The sequence below is a fragment of the Ranitomeya variabilis genome, chromosome 1 (genome assembly GCF_051348905.1).
Source record: "Ranitomeya variabilis isolate aRanVar5 chromosome 1, aRanVar5.hap1, whole genome shotgun sequence".
NCBI classification, from domain to species: Eukaryota; Metazoa; Chordata; class Amphibia; order Anura; family Dendrobatidae; genus Ranitomeya; species Ranitomeya variabilis.
The window spans coordinates 1,060,410,097-1,060,429,907 of NC_135232.1; the positions used below are offsets into that span (position 1 = coordinate 1,060,410,097).

At 47.3% G+C, this 19,811-nt stretch overlaps 1 protein-coding gene across 5 annotated transcripts in view; it reads left to right on the forward strand.

Annotated features, from left to right (window-relative positions):
* ATP8A1 (ATPase phospholipid transporting 8A1) overlaps positions 1-19,811 on the forward strand; it is a 263,767-nt gene that overhangs the window by 158,190 nt on the left and 85,766 nt on the right. For all 5 annotated transcript variants that reach the window (XM_077279834.1, XM_077279833.1, XM_077279835.1 and 2 more), the window contains 4 exons: positions 51-156; positions 6,579-6,661; positions 14,404-14,453; positions 15,657-15,726. In XM_077279834.1, coding sequence (XP_077135949.1) covers positions 51-156; positions 6,579-6,661; positions 14,404-14,453; positions 15,657-15,726 — 309 coding nt within the window. The remainder of the gene's footprint in view (positions 1-50; positions 157-6,578; positions 6,662-14,403; positions 14,454-15,656; positions 15,727-19,811) is intronic.

Genomic DNA, 19,811 nt, shown 5'->3' on the forward strand with positions numbered 1-19,811 from the left:
TATGAGTAACTGTCGGCTGATTTAATTTTCGTGTCACATCTGTTTTTCAGCCCACTGCCCCTGTCATCTGCGAGTTTCTCACAATGATGGCAATCTGTCATACCGCCGTTCCAGAGCGTGACGGAGACCAGATTATTTATCAGGCTTCATCTCCCGGTAAGAAAAAGGAGCAGACTGTATAGATTTTGTCTCATTAAACAAGCCGTTCTCTTCTTTTCCCAATCAGTCCGGCTTTCACAGTGATGTAAATTAAGCTGCAGTCTGTCATATTATTCATTTCTAAATGTTCCACGATGTAAAATTCACCGTAATACAAAGAGAACAGACTCTGTGAGAATAAACAAGGTTATGTGCATTTGGTGCAAATCCCAGGGACCACATCTGTCTGGCTTCTCATTGGTCAGATTAGCACCAATGGACATGGGTTGGGCTGAGATGTGCTTAAAGGGGTTATCCAGGACTATATAATTTTTTTTATTACAGGCTTAAGAATCAACAGGCAGTTAGCGTGATAACTACCGGCATGTTGTGCCTGACACAGGTCGGTTACCGTCCTCTCCTGCCAGCGATTCAGCGGCATCCACTGACGTCGTGTTGACAGAGCAGCGGCTTCTCTTCTGCTCTGTTGATACGGCGTGACTGCTGACTTGATGCTGATTGACAGTTTGCCTCCTCGCTACCTAACTGCAAGGAGCCGCCTGTCAATCAGCATGGCACTAGCAATCACACCCGTCGACAGAGCAGAATGGAAGAAGAGCTTCCCTGTTGACATGGAGCAGCTGGATCGCTGGCAGGAGACTGCTCTGAGCCGGTGCCGGGTAGAACAGGCAAGTAACAGATATAGCAAATTGGGATCTAAAATTTAACTTTTAATAAACATAATCTAAAAGAGTCATGGTGCATATACAAAATGGGGGACCATTGATCTTGAATGCTGACACGGCATTCTGTATGTATTAAAAGATACAGCCCTATGGATAGCGGTGAGAATGTTCCTTTTTCTTTATGTATGTTGAGGATGACCATAATACAGTAATTAAATGGAGTAATTTATCTCACATAATAGGGGATATGATGTGGATATTGTTCCACCATAATCCTGGTTTCTATTGCTGCAATTTGTTTTGATAATTGAAGCATCTTGTTTATGAAGCATATGTTCATTGTATCATAGGATGATTTATTTTCCTCTGAAATATCATCACCCTGCCATCTCTAGTGTCTGGATTGGTTTATCAGATCCTCCTCTGTACTCACTCTACAGATACACCATATCCATGCCCAATCACTGTGTGCACTGCGGGATTGGCTGTATCCGGGTCCTTGTAATGTGAACACCGCTATAGAGCCAGGGACTGTGGTTGTTGCGGGATCTTCTGTATTCCGGTCCTTGTAATGTGAACACCGCTATAGAGCCAGGGACTGTGGTTGTTGCGGGATCTTTTGTATCCGGGTTCCTGTAATGTGAACACCGCTATAGAGCCAGTGACTGTGGTTGTTGCGGGATCTTCTGTATTCCGGTCCTTGTAATGTGAACACCGCTATAGAGCCAGGGACTGTGGTTGTTGCGGGATCTTTTGTATCCGGGTTCCTGTAATGTGAACACCGCTATAGAGCCAGTGACTGTGGTTGTTGCGGGATCTTCTGTATTCCGGTCCTTGTAATGTGAACACCGCTATAGAGCCAGGGACTGTGGTTGTTGCAGGATCTTCTGTATCCGGGTTCCTGGAATGTGAACACCGCTATAGAGCCAGGGACTGTGGTTGTTGCAGGATCTTCTGTATCCGGGTTCCTGGAATGTGAACACCGCTATAGAGCCAGGGACTGTGGTTGTTGCGGGATCTTTTGTATCCGGGTTCCTGTAATGTGAACACCGCTATAGAGCCAGTGACTGTGGTTGTTGCGGGATCTTCTGTATTCCGGTCCTTGTAATGTGAACACCGCTATAGAGCCAGGGACTGTGGTTGTTGCGGGATCTTCTGTATTCCGGTCCTTGTAATGTGAACACCGCTATAGAGCCAGGGACTGTGGTTGTTGCGGGATCTTCTGTATTCCGGTCCTTGTAATGTGAACACCGCTATAGAGCCAGGGACTGTGGTTGTTGCAGGATCTTCTGTATCCGGGTTCCTGGAATGTGAACACCGCTATAGAGCCAGGGACTGTGGTTGATGCGGGATCTTCTGTATCCGGGTCCTGTAATGTGAACACCGCTATAGAGCCAGGGACTGTGGTTGTTGCGGGATCTTTTGTATCCGGGTTCCTGTAATGTGAACACCGCTATAGAGCCAGTGACTGTGGTTGTTGCGGGATCTTCTGTATTCCGGTCCTTGTAATGTGAACACCGCTATAGAGCCAGGGACTGTGGTTGTTGCGGGATCTTCTGTATTCCGGTCCTTGTAATGTGAACACCGCTATAGAGCCAGGGACTGTGGTTGTTGCGGGATCTTCTGTATTCCGGTCCTTGTAATGTGAACACCGCTATAGAGCCAGGGACTGTGGTTGTTGCAGGATCTTCTGTATCCGGGTTCCTGGAATGTGAACACCGCTATAGAGCCAGGGACTGTGGTTGTTGCGGGATCTTCTGTATTCCGGTCCTTGTAATGTGAACACCGCTATAGAGCCAGGGACTGTGGTTGTTGCAGGATCTTCTGTATCCGGGTTCCTGGAATGTGAACACCGCTATAGAGCCAGGGACTGTGGTTGTTGCAGGATCTTCTGTATCCGGGTTCCTGGAATGTGAACACCGCTATAGAGCCAGGGACTGTGGTTGATGCGGGATCTTCTGTATCCGGGTCCTGTAATGTGAACACCGCTATAGAGCCAGGGACTGTGGTTGTTGCGAGATCTTCTGTATCCGGGTCCTTGTAAGGTGAACACCGCTATAGAGCCAGGGACTGTGGTTGTTGCGGGATCTTCTGTATTCCGGTCCTTGTAATGTTAACACCGCTATAGAGCCAGGGACTGTGGTTGATGCGGGATCTTCTGTATCCGGGTCCTTGTAAGGTGAACACCGCAAGCGCCGGCGCAGTCTGGACCCCACAGAGTGACGCTCCCAGGAAATCGCGGTATGCGTAAGCACTGAACGCACACCGCAATCTCCAACGGAGAAGCAGGGACGAGGGTGAGTATGCTATATTTACCTGTCCCGTTCCATCGCTGCACGCCGCTGTCCTCCACATCCTCTGCCTGCGACGTTCAGTTCAGAGGGCGCGATGACGCGCTTAATGCGCGCCACCCTCTGACTGAACAGTCACAGCCAGAGGACCCGGAAGGTGCATCGGTGGAACGGGGGGACAGGTGAATATAGCAAGTGCCGGGGGCCTGAGCCAGCGGCGACTCCGGCACCTTACCCTCACAGCGCGCCGGTGTCCCCGCCTGCTCAGGCCCCCCGGCACTCAGCAACTCAGAGCACAGCCGCCCGCCCGCACTCAGAGCACAGCCGCCCGCCCGCACTCAGAGCACAGCCGCCCGCCCGCACTCAGAGCACAGCCGCCCGCCCGCACTCAGAGCACAGCCGCCCGCCCGCACTCAGAGCACAGCCGCCCGCCCGCACTCAGAGCACAGCCGCCCGCCCGCACTCAGAGCACAGCCGCCCGCCCGCACTCAGAGCACAGCCGCCCGCGGGCAGTAGAGCTGGAGAGAGAAAGATGGGAGCAACATATGGCAGAATGGAAACAGGAACAGGCAGAATGGGTGCAGCACATTACAACAGAATGGGGGCACAGAATGGGAGCAGCACATGACAGAATGGGGCGCAGGATGGGAGCAGCACATGACAGAATGGGGGCACACACATGACAGGATGGGGGTGTAGGATGGAGCAGCATATGACAGGATGGGGGCGCAGGATGGGAGCACATGACAGGATGGGGACGCAGGATGGGAGCACATGACAGGATGGGGACGCAGGATGGGAGCAGCACATGACAGGATGGGGACGCAGGATGGGAGCAGCACATGACAGGATGGGGACGCAGGATGGGAGCAGCACATGACAGGATGGGGACGCAGGATGGGAGCAGCACATGACAGGATGGGGGCGCAGGATGGGAGCACATGACAGGATGGGGGCGCAGGATGGGAGCACATGACAGGATGGGGACGCAGGATGGGAGCAGCACGACAGGATGGGGACGCAGGATGGGGACGCAGGATGGGAGCAGCACATGACAGGATGGGGACGCAGGATGGGAGCAGCACATGACAGGATGGGGACGCAGGATGGGAGCAGCACATGACAGGATGGGGACGCAGGATGGGAGCAGCACATGACAGGATGGGAGAGCTAGATGGGAGCAGCACATGACAGGATGGGAGAGCTAGATGGGAGCAGCACATACCAGGATGGAGACCATACACCAATATAAATGCTCACCACCCGGGCGTAGAACGGGTTCAATAGCTAGTATACCATAATCTGTATTGACGATCATAGATAACTTATGTACGCCTACCTTTAGAATTATTCTGTATATCCACTGAGGATATTGATAGCTACTATGTGTTGGCAATCGATTTGGTATCTTCACTGTTCCATTATTCAAGTGACTACAGGTTCAATTTTGCATTCACATCTGGGTCGATGGTAAGAGGCCCAGTAATGATATATGTACCTGTGGTCAAGGTGGCTACATGTATTGATAAGTCTCAACAGACTGATATTTAGGCCACTATTATTTGTAATCCAAGAGCAAATAGTTTTTCACAATTTGCGACGGATCTGTTTTTTTCAAAATTCTTAGTCGATTCCCTATGTTCTATATAGAACAGGCAAGTAATTGCCTCTGTTAGCTAATACCTGCCTATTAGTTTTTAGGCCAATAGTAAAAAATAAAAATAGTCTTGGACCACTCGCTTAAGACAACATTCAAATGACTGCTTTGGTGGTCCGTATACACCTAAGAGTCTGAGAGTTTGGTTTGCTGATCTTACACCGATTATGACATTACTGATGTCTGAATCTGGCTTAAATTGGATCTGGCGCCAGATGTAACACTGCCTACTATATACATTCTAAAATAGAGCTCTCAAACCTGTTCAGTGGAGAACTTGCTCTATAAATACACTACATGGTAAAATGACTGCATAAACTTTATGAAATTTTAACTCCATTTCTGTCCTCCTAGCCTGATTAGCAGCTCCTCTAAGACACTGGTGATGCTGCTGAATCTTCTACCACATAGCCTGATTGACAGCTTCTCAGTGTCCCTCCTCCCTGATGAGATCCCACACCGCTCAGTACAAGTTGCAGAAGTCAGTCAGTCTGGGTGGGAGTAGTTTGAATATACTTTGACTCCTGAGACAACTCATTTTTTAGCTGCACTTAAAAATGATTGTTTTAATGTGAGAATTGCACAGCCAATCTGACATTGATTTTTAAAGTTAACACACAAGCCTCATCTGGTAAAAGATCCATTTAGTAATGTATACATACAGTCTTTATTGTAGAATATACTATTACAGTGGATCTAGGGGACACAAGCTGATTTACTAAATGGGGCTCTTTAATTGTCAATTACTCCTCAGCACGTCTGTTCAATTTCATGTATACAGCAATGTAGCTAATGGTAGCAGTGTAACAGTGGATCACCCAGGACTGCGCTGAAGCATCTCATCCAGCGAACCCGTGCCCCGCTCGCTGCTGCTGAGGGGCAGAAGCCCTGACACAGCTGTCTGCAGATGCACATTTTGTCAGCCAAACGCGTCACTAATTTTTTGTAGGTATCAGGGAGGTTTCTGCTGCCCACCAGGGGCATGGCTGACACCACCCCTGATATTCCGCCTAAAGTTTTATGAATTGACATCTGGATATCGCCAGTTTGGTGTGTGTCTGGCTTGGACTCCTGGGGGGAGTGTTGCTTCTTCCTGGGGGGAGTGTTGCTTCCTCCTGGGGGGAGTGTTGCTTCCTCCTGGGGGGGGGGGGGGGGGAGTGTTGCTTCCTCCTGGGGGGGGGGGGAGTGTTGCTTCCTCCTGGGGGGGGGGGGAGTGTTTCTTCCTCCTGGGGGAGTGCTCATTTACATACTGGCATAGAAAAATGTATTTGAACATTTACATAGAATTTTTTTCTTTTTGATAGCTCACATTAAACACTATAGGGGAAAATTCAGTGAAGTTTAGTCACTGAGGCCGCTGTAAGAAAACAAAATAAAATGATTGATTATTCTTTAAACATCCGGCATCTCAGTTCCAGAAAGCTGCACTTCATGCTTTATACTGTGTGTCCTTGAAGTCCTGGAGTATCACTCCTACCATCAGTCAGCCTTGTGTGCAGTCTGTGGTTATGACGGGGTGTAATAGCGGAAAGTATCATTTAGAGCAGCGGCATCTAATCATTTCTAAGGAGGTGCTGTGCGACAGGATCTAACTGTGTAGATGATGAATAATAGCCTCCTTTATAGATGATGAATAATAGTCTCCTTTATATATGATGAATAATAGCCTCCTTTATAGATGATGAATAATAGCCTCCTTTTATATATGATGAATTATGTCCTCCTTTATTTATGATTATTAATTCCTTCCTTAGCATCTATGAAACTGATTTAATAAATATTTGATAATTTATTTTTATTTTGTAGATGAAGGAGCCCTAGTAAGAGCGGCAACGCAACTGCGATTTGTGTTTACAGGAAGGACCCCAGATTCCGTCATTATAGAATCAGTAGGTTTATCTATATACAGTCTGCAATCTGGATATTCTATCTATTGTCTGTACTAGGTATATTCGATCTGCTATCTATGTACTGTCTACAATATATCTATATATGTACTATATCCTGTCTGTATTCTATCTATATACTACAATCTATACACTGTCTACTATCTACATACTGTCTATCTACATCACGTTCCCAATTACTATATTATACAAATTCTATTTTTCTCAGATTTTCCTAAATGGTCGATGGAAATGAGTCAGTGTAATGTACAAATCATCATCCATTAGACATTTTATTAGACAAACCTCCCAATGATAACAGGATTTATTTCAAAACTAGAAATACTCAAAATGCGCTCTTCAAAATTATTCTGCACAACCGTTTTCAATCATTTTATAGGCTGTAAAGGACTGAAAATGGTCATTTGTTGAATTTGTGGAATTAAGAGGTCACATTTACTGAAATCAGTTGATTTTCCCTTCCCCCATGACGGCACACCTGAGAGAGGGGATCCGCCCAGTCAGGACAGGAACCCTACTGAAAATAAAAGGGCGGTACCTCTCCCTCGCTTCAGTTGGGTTTCCTGTCCTGACAGGGACCCTTGTACTGAACACGGCGGTTCGACTTACCCAGGTCCCGTCCCGGCGTGGAAGAACAGGCAGCGCCTGTGCGTCGGAGGTTCGGGTCCTGGAGGCGCCGTCCGCAGGTCCCCCCGGGTCACTGCGTCCGTGCGGGCGTTGTGCAGCATGGTTGGAGGACCAGGTTCCTTCCATGGCTGCCACGCCGCCCACCCCTCTCTGCCGGCGCGGCGGCCGCTTCCGGGTCGCTCTTCTGGCGTCGCACGTCAGGCCCGCTGTGAATGGGCGTGCCCGTGTGATGTCGGAGGCAGGCGCCGGATCCAAGATGGCGGCGCCCATGAAGAAAACGCCGGCCGGTGAATGAAGACTCCGGCGGCATGGCAGAGAGGGGGAGGGATCACTATTGGGCACCGGAGAGGCGGGGAGTGCAGTGGTCGCCCCATAAAAGGGTGCTGGACCACAGAAGACGCGCTCATGTCCAAATACTTCGCCATGGAGGTAGGACAACAAGAGCAGCTGCAGCAGTCTTCTTCACAGCAGCAGCAGCCGGAGCTCTCACCAGATGCCTTGCCGAGCCACCAACATACCAGGAGCAGCCGCTCAAGTGGTAAAAACAGTGGTCGTTCCGTCCGGCAAGATTCGTCAACGTCCAGGAGGGACGCTTCACGTGCATCTGTCCAGCCTCAAAAATCGGTACCCTTGATTGTCGGCGGTGGTGAGTGATCTACGTGAATGTATCCCTTATGGTAACAGGGTCCATTTTTCTGTTTTGATCACTAGGGGTCCAGGAAAGCTACCGGTAAAACAAAGAACCGAGAGTGTGCCCTTTGTAAAAACCCGCTCGCAGTGCAGTATCGGAAGGATCTCTGTGCTGACTGCATAAATAAGACTATTCAAGAAGAAACCCCTAATTTCACCACTAGCCTTAAAGCCATAATACAGGCTGAAATAAAAGACTCCTTAAAATTGGCCCTTAGCGAACCAAGAGGGGGAAGCCGTAGGGCGTCTACAGAGTCGGATACCTCTCAGAGACAAGGGAGTCATAAAACATCCCGATCTCCCGCTACTTCCCCAGCCTCGGTCCACTCTTCAGATTCCTCCTCGGACAGTGATTCAGGAGGTCGTCCGTGCCTTCCCACGGAGGACGTGGACAAATTAGTCAAAGCAGTTAGGTCTGCAATGGGCCTTAAAGAGGAGAAGACACCTAGGTCACTAGAGGATGTTATGTTTGGTGGCTTAGAAGAGAGGAGGAAACGCACGTTTCCAGTTAATGCAAAAATAAAAGCATTAATTGAGAAAGAGTGGAAAAGACCTGAAAAAATGGGTTCTTTGCCCTCTTCATCCAAAAGGAGATATCCCTTTGAAAATAAAGACTCTGAACCTTGGGAAAAGATCCCCAAAATTGACGGAGCGGTAGCCAAATGCTTAAAAAAATCATCCCTTCCATTAGAAGACTCGGGTGTTCTTAAAGACCCGCTTGACAAAAAAGCAGATGGTTTTCTCAGACATATCTGGGAAGCCTCAGCGGGGGGCCTGAAGCCAGCAATCGCTGGAACTTGTACGGCCCGCGCTCTGATGGTCTGGCTACAGCAGATAGAGGATCAGCTAAGGGACAAGGTACCCAGATCCGACATCCTTGCCAATATATCCTTGGTGCAAGGGGCAGCAGCCTTTTTAGCAGACTCTTCTGCGGATTCCGCAAGACTAACGGCCAGAGCAGCGAGCTTGTCTAATGCGGCAAGAAGAGCCCTCTGGCTCAAAGGTTGTCCGGGGGATTTACCATCTAAACACAAGCTGTGCTCCATCCCATGTGATGGCCAACTCCTCTTTGGGAAAAAACTTGAAGAAATCCTGGAACATGCAGGAGATAAAAAGAAAGGCTTTCCCAATATCCCTAAAGAGTCCAAAAAACCCTTTTTTCGGAGGAGAAGATTTAATAGAGGTCGCCCCCCAGGAGAAAGAAAAAACTGGGACTTTAGGGATAAGAGAGGCTCAGGCTACATGTTCAAAGGGCCCTCTACATCGGCAAAGAAATCCCCCCAATGACATTACGCCAGAAGTGGGAGGAAGACTCTCCCTCTTCTTTCCGGCCTGGGTAAACATCTCCCCCAGTACCTGGGTCATAAATATAATCAGAGACGGCCTCAAAATAAAATTCACCTGTCCACCCAGACGAAACTTTATTATAACTCCCCGAAGAAAGTCCCAGCAGGAACAATCTGCCCTAGAAGCCGAAGTCCTGGGACTTATCCACAAAAAGGTTCTTCTGGAGGTTCCGGTTCAGGAGGAGGGAGACGGGTTTTACTCCCCCCTCTTCTTAATCCAAAAACCGGATGGTTCTTGGAGAACTATTATAAACTTAAAAAAACTCAACCAATCCATAGAGAACTACTCTTTCAAGATGGAGTCTATAAATACGACCATAAAACTCCTTTTCCAACACTGCTTCATGGCAGTAATAGACTTGAAAGATGCGTATTATCACATACCAATGCATCCGGAATATCAGAAATACTTGAGAGTAGCTCTCTATGTCCAGAACCAGATGAAACATTATCAATACACAGCCCTTCCGTTCGGTCTGTCTACAGCTCCCAGGGTGTTCACCAAGGTGATGGTGGAAGTAATGTCATACCTCCGGTCCCGGGATGTAGTCATTGTCCCATATCTGGACGATTTCCTGGTAATAGGAAGATCAGAGTCCCACTGCACTCATCAAGTATCAGTGGTAACATCAACTCTAAGGGAGCTGGGTTGGATAATAAATATCCCCAAGTCCAGACTGCTGCCAGTAAAATTACAGTCCTTCCTGGGGTTAATACTGGACTCCGAACGTCAGCTCTGCCTTCTTCCAGATAACAAGGTAGACAAAATAATAAATCTGACCGGTACAGCAATACGCCAGCCGACAATGACTCTGAGAAAGGCAATGTCCCTTCTAGGCTCGTTAACATCGTGTATTCCGGCAGTAGAATGGGCACAATTCCACCTAAGACAACTACAGTGGGAAGTTCTCTCAGCCCAAAGACTGCTAAAAGGGCATTTAGAAGGAAATCTATGTCTCTCCCTGGGCGTAAGGGATTCCCTAGTTTGGTGGACTGTGAGAAACCACCTGACAATGGGGGTCCGGTGGCAAAATCCGGTCATAGACATTATCACGACCGACGCAAGCGGTACAGGTTGGGGGGCTCACCTGAGGTCTCACTCTGTACAAGGGACCTGGTCCATACGAGAAAAGAACTATGGATCAAACGAAAAAGAGCTGTGGGCAGTGGAGAAATCCCTAAGACATTTTCTTCCTTTACTCCGGGGTCGCCATACTCGAATCCTGACGGACAATCGAGCAGTGGTGGCGTATGTCAATCATCAGGGGGGAACGAGGTCCAAAGGCCTCATGCAGGCATCAAACATACTCTTTCAACTAGCAGAACAACACCTGTCATCTCTGTCGGCATTGCACATCAAAGGCACAGAAAACACTCAAGCGGACTTCCTGAGTCGCAGAGGCTTAAGGCAGGGGGAATGGTCATTAAACCCCCAGATATTTCAACAAATAGTCCAAGCCTGGGGCACACCAGAGATAGACTTGTTCGCCAACTCCCACAACAGAAAAGTCAGGAGGTTCTGCTCCTTGAATCCGAGAGAACATCCCTTCGCAGTAGATGCCCTACTGATACCTTGGAAGTTTTCTCTGGCCTACGCATTCCCCCCGATAGTGATGATTCCAGCTGTGATCCGGAAGATCAGAGAGGATCAGGCGAATATCATCTTCATAGCTCCTTTTTGGCCAAGGAGACCTTGGTTCTCCCTTCTAAGGCAGATGTCGGTAACAGACCCATGGATCCTGCCAGAGGTTCCGGACCTGCTAACCCAGGGCCCAGTGACCCACTCTCAGGTGAAGGGCTTCCATCTCGCAGCCTGGAATTTGAGAGGGCGTTACTAAGTCGCCAAGGATTCTCTCCAGGGTTAGTCTCCACCCTGTTGAAAAGCAGAAAACCCATAACCTCTAGAATCTATGGTAGGACATGGAAAAAATTTCTCGACTTCCTGGGGGAACCATTGGGGGAGGTGGCTCCAATAGGTCCTATCCTAGAGTTTCTGCAAGCAGGATTACATCTTGGGTTAGCAACCAGCACCCTTAAAGTTCAGGTTTCTGCCTTGGGGGCCCTATATAATTGTAATCTTGCCTCAAATAAATGGGTCTCACGATTCATAAAATCTTGTAGTAGATCTCGGCCAGTTATTATCCCAAAAATCCCTCCTTGGGATCTAAATTTGGTCTTAGAAGCCCTGACTAAACAGCCCTTTGAGCCTTTGCAGGAGTTATCACCTAAGTTACTTACCCTTAAAACAGTTTTACTAGTAGCCTTAACATCGGCACGTAGGGTAAGTGATTTACAGGCCCTGTCAATATGCCCTCCTTATACTCAGGTTTTTGATGACAGGATTGTTCTAAGACCAGACCCGGCTTATCTCCCCAAGGTGGTTCAAAAGTTCCATAGGAGTCAGGAGATTACTTTACCATCTTTCTGTAGTAATCCTAAAAATCCAGGGAAACAAAGGTTCCACATGTTAGATGTGAGAAGATCTATGTTACAATACATGTCTGTGACTAATCAGTGGAGGAAAGACCAAACCCTATTCGTAGCCTTTCAGGGTAGCAAAAGAGGGTGCGGGGTAGCTAAAAGTACCATTGCTAGATGGATCAGGGAGGCCATTAGTTTATCCTATTCTGCAAGTGGCACTCCGGTTCCTGACGGCATCAAGGCTCACTCCACCAGAGCCGTGGCTACCTCCTGGGCAGAGAAAGCTGAGGTATCAATTGACCAAATTTGCAAGGCTGCTACCTGGTCCTCACCCTCAACTTTTTTCAAACACTACCGGCTAGACCTTTCCTTCTCTGCTGACCTAACCTTTGGTAGAAGGGTGCTCCAAGCGGTGGTCCCTCCCTAAGGTTTCATTCTACAAAATTCTCTCAGGTGTGCCGTCATGGGGGAAGGGAAAACACCAAGGTTACTTACGGGTAGCCGGTTTTTCCGGAGCCCATGACGGCACCCGTATATTCCCCCCCTTTTTTTCACCCTTTCGGTGTGCACTATTGTTTTGGGTGTGTTTAGTTAATATAATGTGGTGTTGGATTGCCATGTATACTAACCAGGGGGGCCTCTCATGCTCTGAAAACCAACTGAAGCGAGGGAGAGGTACCGCCCTTTTATTTTCAGTAGGGTTCCTGTCCTGACTGGGCGGATCCCCTCTCTCAGGTGTGCCGTCATGGGCTCCGGAAAAACCGGCTACCCGTAAGTAACCTTGGTGTTTTTCCATCAAAAACATCTTAACAGGCCAAGTTATAATAAGACCTCTTATTTGGTATCACATCCACAGTTCTTGCATCCATTGAATTTGTGAGTATTTGGATAGTTTGGGCTTGTATTTCTTTGCAGGATGTCAGAATAACCTCCCAGAGCTGCTGTTTTGATGTGAACGGCCTCATAAATCTTTTGCTTGAAGATACACCAAGAGTTCTGAATAGGTTTAAGGTCAGGGGAGGATGGTGGCCACACCATGAGTTTATCTCCTTTTATGCCCATAGCTGCCAATGACTCGGAGGGATTCTTTGCAGCATGAGACGGTGCATTGTCAGCATGAAGATGATTTTGCTACGGTTTCTTCTTTTTGTACCACAGAAGCAAGTGGTTAGTCAGAAACTCTATATGCTTTGCTGAGGTCATTATCACACCTTCATGGACTCTAAAGGGGCCTACCAGCTCTGTCCCCATAAGTGTGGCACAAAATACAACTCCACCGCCTCCTTGCTGATGTTGCAGCCTTCTTGGGACATGGTGTTATCCATCACCCATCCACTACTCCATCCATTGGACCATCCATGGCTGCACGACACTCATCAGTAAACAAGACTGTTTTAGAACTAGTCTTCATGTATGTCTGGGCCTACTGCAGTCATTTTACTTGTGAGCACCATTTAGGGGTGGCCGAATAGTAGGTTTATGCACAAATGCAAGCTTTTGAAGGATACTACATCTTGAGGTTCACAGGACTCCAGAGCCACCAGCAGCTTCAAATATCTGTTTGCTGCTTTGTAATGGTATTTTAGCAGCTGCTCTCTGAATCCATTTAATTTGTCTGGCAGAAACCTTGCTCATTATGCCTTTATCTGCACAAAGCCATCTGTGCATTGTATAATCCACAAATCTTTGATGATCACTCTCTTATATCTTTGTGAAATATCTAATGTTTTCATACCTTGTCGAAGGCACTGCACTATTCGACACTTTTCAGTAGCAGAGAGATCATTTTTCTTTCTGTATTGCTTAAAACCTGTGGCCTGCATAACAGTATGGAACGTCTGTCTTAAGTCCGTCTTTTCCCTGAATTGGGCTCACCTGACGTGCTAATTATCACAGGTGCTTGAGATTAATTTCAGTGATCCAGTGAGCCCTAAGACCCAATACCATCAAGGAGTTCATGTGAAAAACAAAAAATTACATCTTTGACACTTAAATCCAATTTGCACAATAATTTGGAACGTGGTGTAAATACGATCTATATACTGTATGCTATCTACATAATGTCTACTATCTTATCTGTTGTTATACTATTTCGTGTATGTTTGTCTACTGTCTTTTATCTCTTGATCAGTGTGATATCTATGTACACCGTGATGGTGTGAAGATCGTATCTCCTATTATAGAAACATATGATTTTGTTACTGTGTGACTCCATACTATAGTGGGTCAGATGCCTTCCAGGTATGACCATTTCTGCTTGTGAGGAGCATACATGGCCTGGCCTTTCTGTATAAACCTGTTACATGCATATGACCACCCTGCAATGTGCATATAGTGTATATTGGCCAGTTATGTAGAGGTCCTCTCCTCCAGCCCACAGCCACCCTCCTGGATTTGGGGGCATATTATTGACTTGGCATAGTATAGACAGAAAGCGTATTTCTTCCTGAGAATAGAAAATAAGGTAAGTTGTATGGCCTCCATTACAGGGACCATTTCACTCAGGAAATCTTGTGTTGAGATAAGACAGCTGGGAACAGCGTAGATCTCTAAGACTTGTCGGGTGGGTATCAAGTGAACCACAACATTCCCATGTATCTGTATTATTCAAGCAGTAACTTTTTCTGCAATCTCTTGCAGCTTGGCCAGGAGGAAAGGTTTCAGCTACTACATGTGCTGGAATTTACAAGGTAATATTCTTCTGTTTTGGCTTTTAAAGGTTTAATAATGCTTAAGGGGAACCGGTAGGCGATGGTGCTGAGCATGTTCTCTATGTAGATAAATAGTGATATCAAAAGGAGGAATATTCAGACTTGGTTATCAATTTATTCATGAATTTCCCAGAAAAGTACAGAGGGATGCTGAAGCATAAAGGGCTAAAGAAAAAAAAAAAAGCGCTTCAAGCCTTGTATTTCCGTAGAATGACATGTTTTTACAGGGAGGAGTTTGGTGCTTCACAGTAAAGCTGGGGCCCCATGTGGAGGTGAGCACCCAGCCAAGGTGTAGGTATGGCGTATTGGTTTTCTTTTGTTACTAGAAAATCATTAACAAAATTCTTATTGTTAATGGCCAAATAGTTTCTGCAAAACTGTGCAGCAAGTAAATTGCTAACATCTTAAAAATGCAGAAGAAAGCCACTGCGCCTTTAACTAAGTGACAGCCGCACACTGACCCCTACTGTGCATAGTAATTGTGATAGGATAATGCGTGGCCTTATGTCATGGGCCGTATGGTGGCTCAGTGGTTAGCACAGTTGCTTTGAAGCTCTGGGGTCCTGGGTTCAAATCCCACCAAAAACATACTGATAGGGAATTTATATTCTGAGCCCAAATGAGGACCGCTATGAAAATATCTGCAAAGAGCTGTGGAATATGATGGCGCTATATAAGTAAGGATAATTAAAAGTAAAAAATAAATATGGGCAGATTTCTGTAAGGAGAAGACTATCTTTGGCAGTTAAAGGGTTATCCCTAGTATAGACATGCACAACATCACACTGCGCAGTGGGGACCTACCTGTGGGATCACCACCTGTTGGGGGATCTTGGGTTTTCGCCTCTGAAATTCCTCATCTCACATAGAGCTGCCATTGCCATTTCTGTCCAAGGCTGCAGTCGGACACTGATGACTTTTCCTTCCAGGTGTAGCACATGTTATGAGCAGTTTGGCCACTGTCAGGGGCACATGTCACTGTACTGCGTAGTGCCATCGCTTACTCAGTATTGGAGTGAGCGCCGATACTTATCAATCATTTCATCTTTGCTACGTCTGGAAATGTCTGTAGTGGGAAATCCCTCATAAGTTTTGCGTAAGCTAAATAATTTTCTATGTGTTTTTAATATGAATCCTCCGAGCTGCCTGGAAACATTTTGACTCAAAATTCCTCTGTTGCAGTAATCGAAAACGCATGTCAGTGATTGTCCGTAACTCATCAGGAAAACTGAGACTGTACTGCAAAGGGGCTGTAAGTAATGTACATGCACTTCCTAGTCTGTGTGTATAATGTAGTGTCGTGTGAGTGCGGTAATATACTCGCCTACCGCCGTCTTCCCCAGTATCACGCGCCATTCTGCTCCTCAGTGACGTCACTGCTCTGCAGATTGTCAGTCACACAACGCTCTGTGTGACCTGGAAGTCTCTTATACAATGTTAAGTATGGAGTATTAGAAAGAAGCTCTATAGGCATATATTGTAAGAGAGATTTACAATTCCCGCATAGATTCCGCTCACATTTTTGGCATTTAGAGGGTTTGTTCAGCCTGAGGATACAAGTCTGCAGTCACTCTGTGAGCATTCTTTGACGCCAGGGGCAGACAATCATGTGACTGCAAGTATATGATTTGCACACTTGAGGCCACATTCCGACTAGACGTGTCCGGAATATACTTGCATTGAGTGAGGCTGCACACGGCTAGTCGGCATGTGACTGCATGTATGCAAATTGCATAACCGCGGTCATGCCCCTCCTGACATCCGGGAATTCTCACAGCGCTCACAGAACGACTGCAGGACTTGTAGCCTAAAGACAGATACCCTCTAATGTGCGTCTTTTTTTTGTTCTCGACATGTTTTTTGCATTCCTGTTGACTATTTGCAACAAGACTTTTGATAGTTACGTGATCATGCCCAAATAGCTTAACAATTTCAAGAGTATTGCATCCCTCTGTATGACTTTTAGCCATTTTTTTATTTTTCAGAGCCAGAAACGTTTTTTTGCCCATTTTGCCTGAGGAAAACAAGTTGTCTAATAATTCTGCACACCTTGATAAAGGATGTTGCATCCTTAGACCTCGCCCTCCTCATTACACAAAAGAACATCACCTGCTTCATCCAATAAGCATTCCAGGTTACACAGCTAGAGTTGTAAAATCTGCATAAAATAATACGGTCAAAATATTCACTTGCCTAATAATAATTCTGCGCACATGTGTTAAAGCTTCCTTAAATCGCCACTCCAGCGGGGTTTTTTGGTATTTGGAGTGGCGTCACTAATGTAAGTTCCCTGCCTCCAGTAGTATATTCACCAGACATAGTCTCCATCTGTTCTCTGTGCCTCTCCGATCAGCTGAAGACAGTGGCTCTGAATATTACACTAGGGTTGAGGAACATCCACCCCCCCCCCCCCCTCTTTTTTTTTTTTTTTTTTTTTTTAATTTATTAATTTTTTAATACTTATAACACTATTCTAGAGCTGAAATAAAAAGAAACACTGCAGTGGTACCTTAAGTTGGCTGTCCAGGACTTTTACATTGATGACCTATCCTTAGGGTAGGTCATCAACAGCTGATCAGTGAGTATGCAATACCCAGCACCTCCGACAATCAGTGGTTCCCTGTCCCAGCTCCGGAACTCTGTAAATGGTATACTGACCAAGGCCGGGTACTGCACATCCACCGCCTATTCGAATCCAGCGCCAGCATCAGTAACGGCTGATCCAAGGGGGTGCTGGGTATCCCACCCCCATTGATCGGATATTGATTGATTCTAGAGAGAGGCTATCAGTGTAAAACTCCCAGACAACCCGTTTAATATTAATATACAGACTAAGACTAATTCTGGCATTCATATAAGTGAATGTAGCGTTACCCCAAGATAAAGGTTATTTTTTTATATCTCCTTGTCATTTTTCACCTCCATCTGCCCCTCTATGCTTCCACCTGCACATAACTGAATGGGCAGTCCTATTCCTACAATGTTAAAACAGTATTTCCCATCAGCACCCTGCTTCTCTGCAGGTTTCCGTCGGGTCAGGGTTCCGTCGGGGCAGGGCAGAGTTCTGTCGGGTCAGCGTTCCATCGGTCATGGCTGCGTTCCGTCAGGCTGGGCAGCGTTCCGTTGGACAGGTCAGGGTTCCGTCGGGTCAGGGTTCCGTCGGGCAGGGCAGAGTTCCGTCGGGCAGGGCAGAGTTCTGTCGGGTCAGCGTTCCGTCGGGCAGGGCAGCGTTCCGTCGGACAGGGCAGCGTTCCGTCGGGTCAGAGTTCCGTCGGTCAGGGCAGAGTTCCGTCGGGTCAGGGTTCCGTCGCGCAGGGCAGAGTTCCGTCGGGCAGCATTCCGTCAGGTCAGGGTTCCGTCGGGCAGGGCAGGGTTCCGTCGGGCAGGGCAGAGTTCCGTCGGGCAGGGCAGAGTTCCGTCGGGTCAGGGTTCCGTCGGGCGGGGCAGAGTTCCGTCGGGCAGCATTCCGTCGGGTCAGGGTTCCGTCGGGCAGGGCAGAGTTCCTTCGGATAGCATTCCGTTGGGCAGGGTTCCGTCGGGCAGGGCAGCGTTCCGTCGGGCAGGGCAGCGTTCCGTCGGGCAGGGCAGCGTTCCGTCGGGCAGCGTTCCGTCGGGTCAGGGTTCCGTCGGGTCAGGGCAGCGTTCTGTCGGGCAGAGTTCCGTCGGGTCGGTCAGGGTTCCGTCGGGCAGAGTTCCGTCAGGTCGGGCAGAGTTCCGTCGGGCAGAGTTCCGTCGGGGCGGTCAGGGTTCCGTCGGGCAGAGTTCCGTCGGGTCGGGCAGGGTTCCGTCGGGCAGAGTTCCGTCGGGTCGGGCAGGGTTCCGTCGGGGCAGGGTTCCGTCGGGGCAGGGTTCCGTCGGGGCAAGGTTCCGTCGGGGCAAGGTTCCGTCGGGGCAGGGTTCCGTCGGGGCAAGGTTCCATCAAGCAGCGTTCCGTCGGGTCGGGCAGGGTTTTGTCGGGCAGCATTCCGTCGGGTCGGGCAGGGTTCCATGCAGGACTGTTGATCTTTGCTGGAAACCAGCTGACAGATCAGTGATCTAAAAACACATGCATGCAGCTATATTGATGTGTATGGTAGATTATAAAATGACTCTGGCAGAGTTGTGCACAAGACCATACAGTGCACAGGAGAATAGAGTGTATACAGAACATAAATGAACCTGGTGCCAAATATCTGCGGTGGATGCTGATGAGCACAGTATAGAAGAGCTGTGGTGGAAGCCTCTGCTATTTTTACACTCATTACGGCATAGTCATCAGTTCAGAGATGTGGGGCTAGTCACGATCGCACAGTAGAGGGATCTGCAGCTTTGAGGGATCTCCATCCTTGCTTCTCACCTCTGCAGTGCAGGGTGGTGGAGGCGAAGTGGAGTGCTGGCCTGTTGATCTCTGATAGAAACCAGCTAACAAATCAATGATGTAAAAACACATATGCAGCTAGACTTACTTTAATAACTGAAGATGAAATTGGACTAAACAGACAGTTGTACAGAAACATGCAATGCACAGAAGAATAGAGCGAATTCTACACTTACAATACACTCTATCACCCTATGCATACCTCCCAGATTTAGCGCAACAATACCGAATTGAGGATCTGTCCTTGAATGTCGGAAATATGTCCAACTTCAGCTGTTTCCTAAGGTCACAGATACAACGGTGGATCAGGGAGTTGATATGTCCTTCCTCCATTGTTTAGTCTACAGTTATGGCCAAAAGTTTTGAGACTTGACACAAATTTTGTTTTCCCAAAATTTGCTGCTTGTGTTTTTAGATCTTTAAGGCAGATGTTTCGATGGTTACTGAAGTACGATTATCAGAATTTCATAATTTTTTTTCATACTTTTTTTTTGGCAAATACATCATGTATATGTAAAGACTCAATATACACAAAGGTGACTCCGTCTTCAAGACTTTTCTCATCAGTGCTGCTTTTTTATCACATTTTCTGTGTCTTTGTTTGCCTACCCACTTTTTGAGGAGTGACCACTCCAGTTGGTTATAACTTTTGCCTTGTGACATGGTCTCCATTATTCTGGAAAAAGTATTGATCATCACCAAATTACTCCTGGATCATTGGGAGAAGTTGCTCTTGGATGTTGTTTAGGTGCAGTTCTTTATTTATGGTAGTGTTCTTAGGCAAAATTCAGAACTTATTGTCAATCCTTAAAAAGTGGGTGGACAAACAAAAACACAAAAATTGCGATAAACTCCCAGGACTGATTAGGTAAGAATGGGCGGTCATCAGTCAGGATTTGGCCTAGGAAAATATTGAGTCTTTCTATAAACTTGATTCATTTGTCAAAAGTTTGAAAACTTATGAAATGCTGATGATCGTA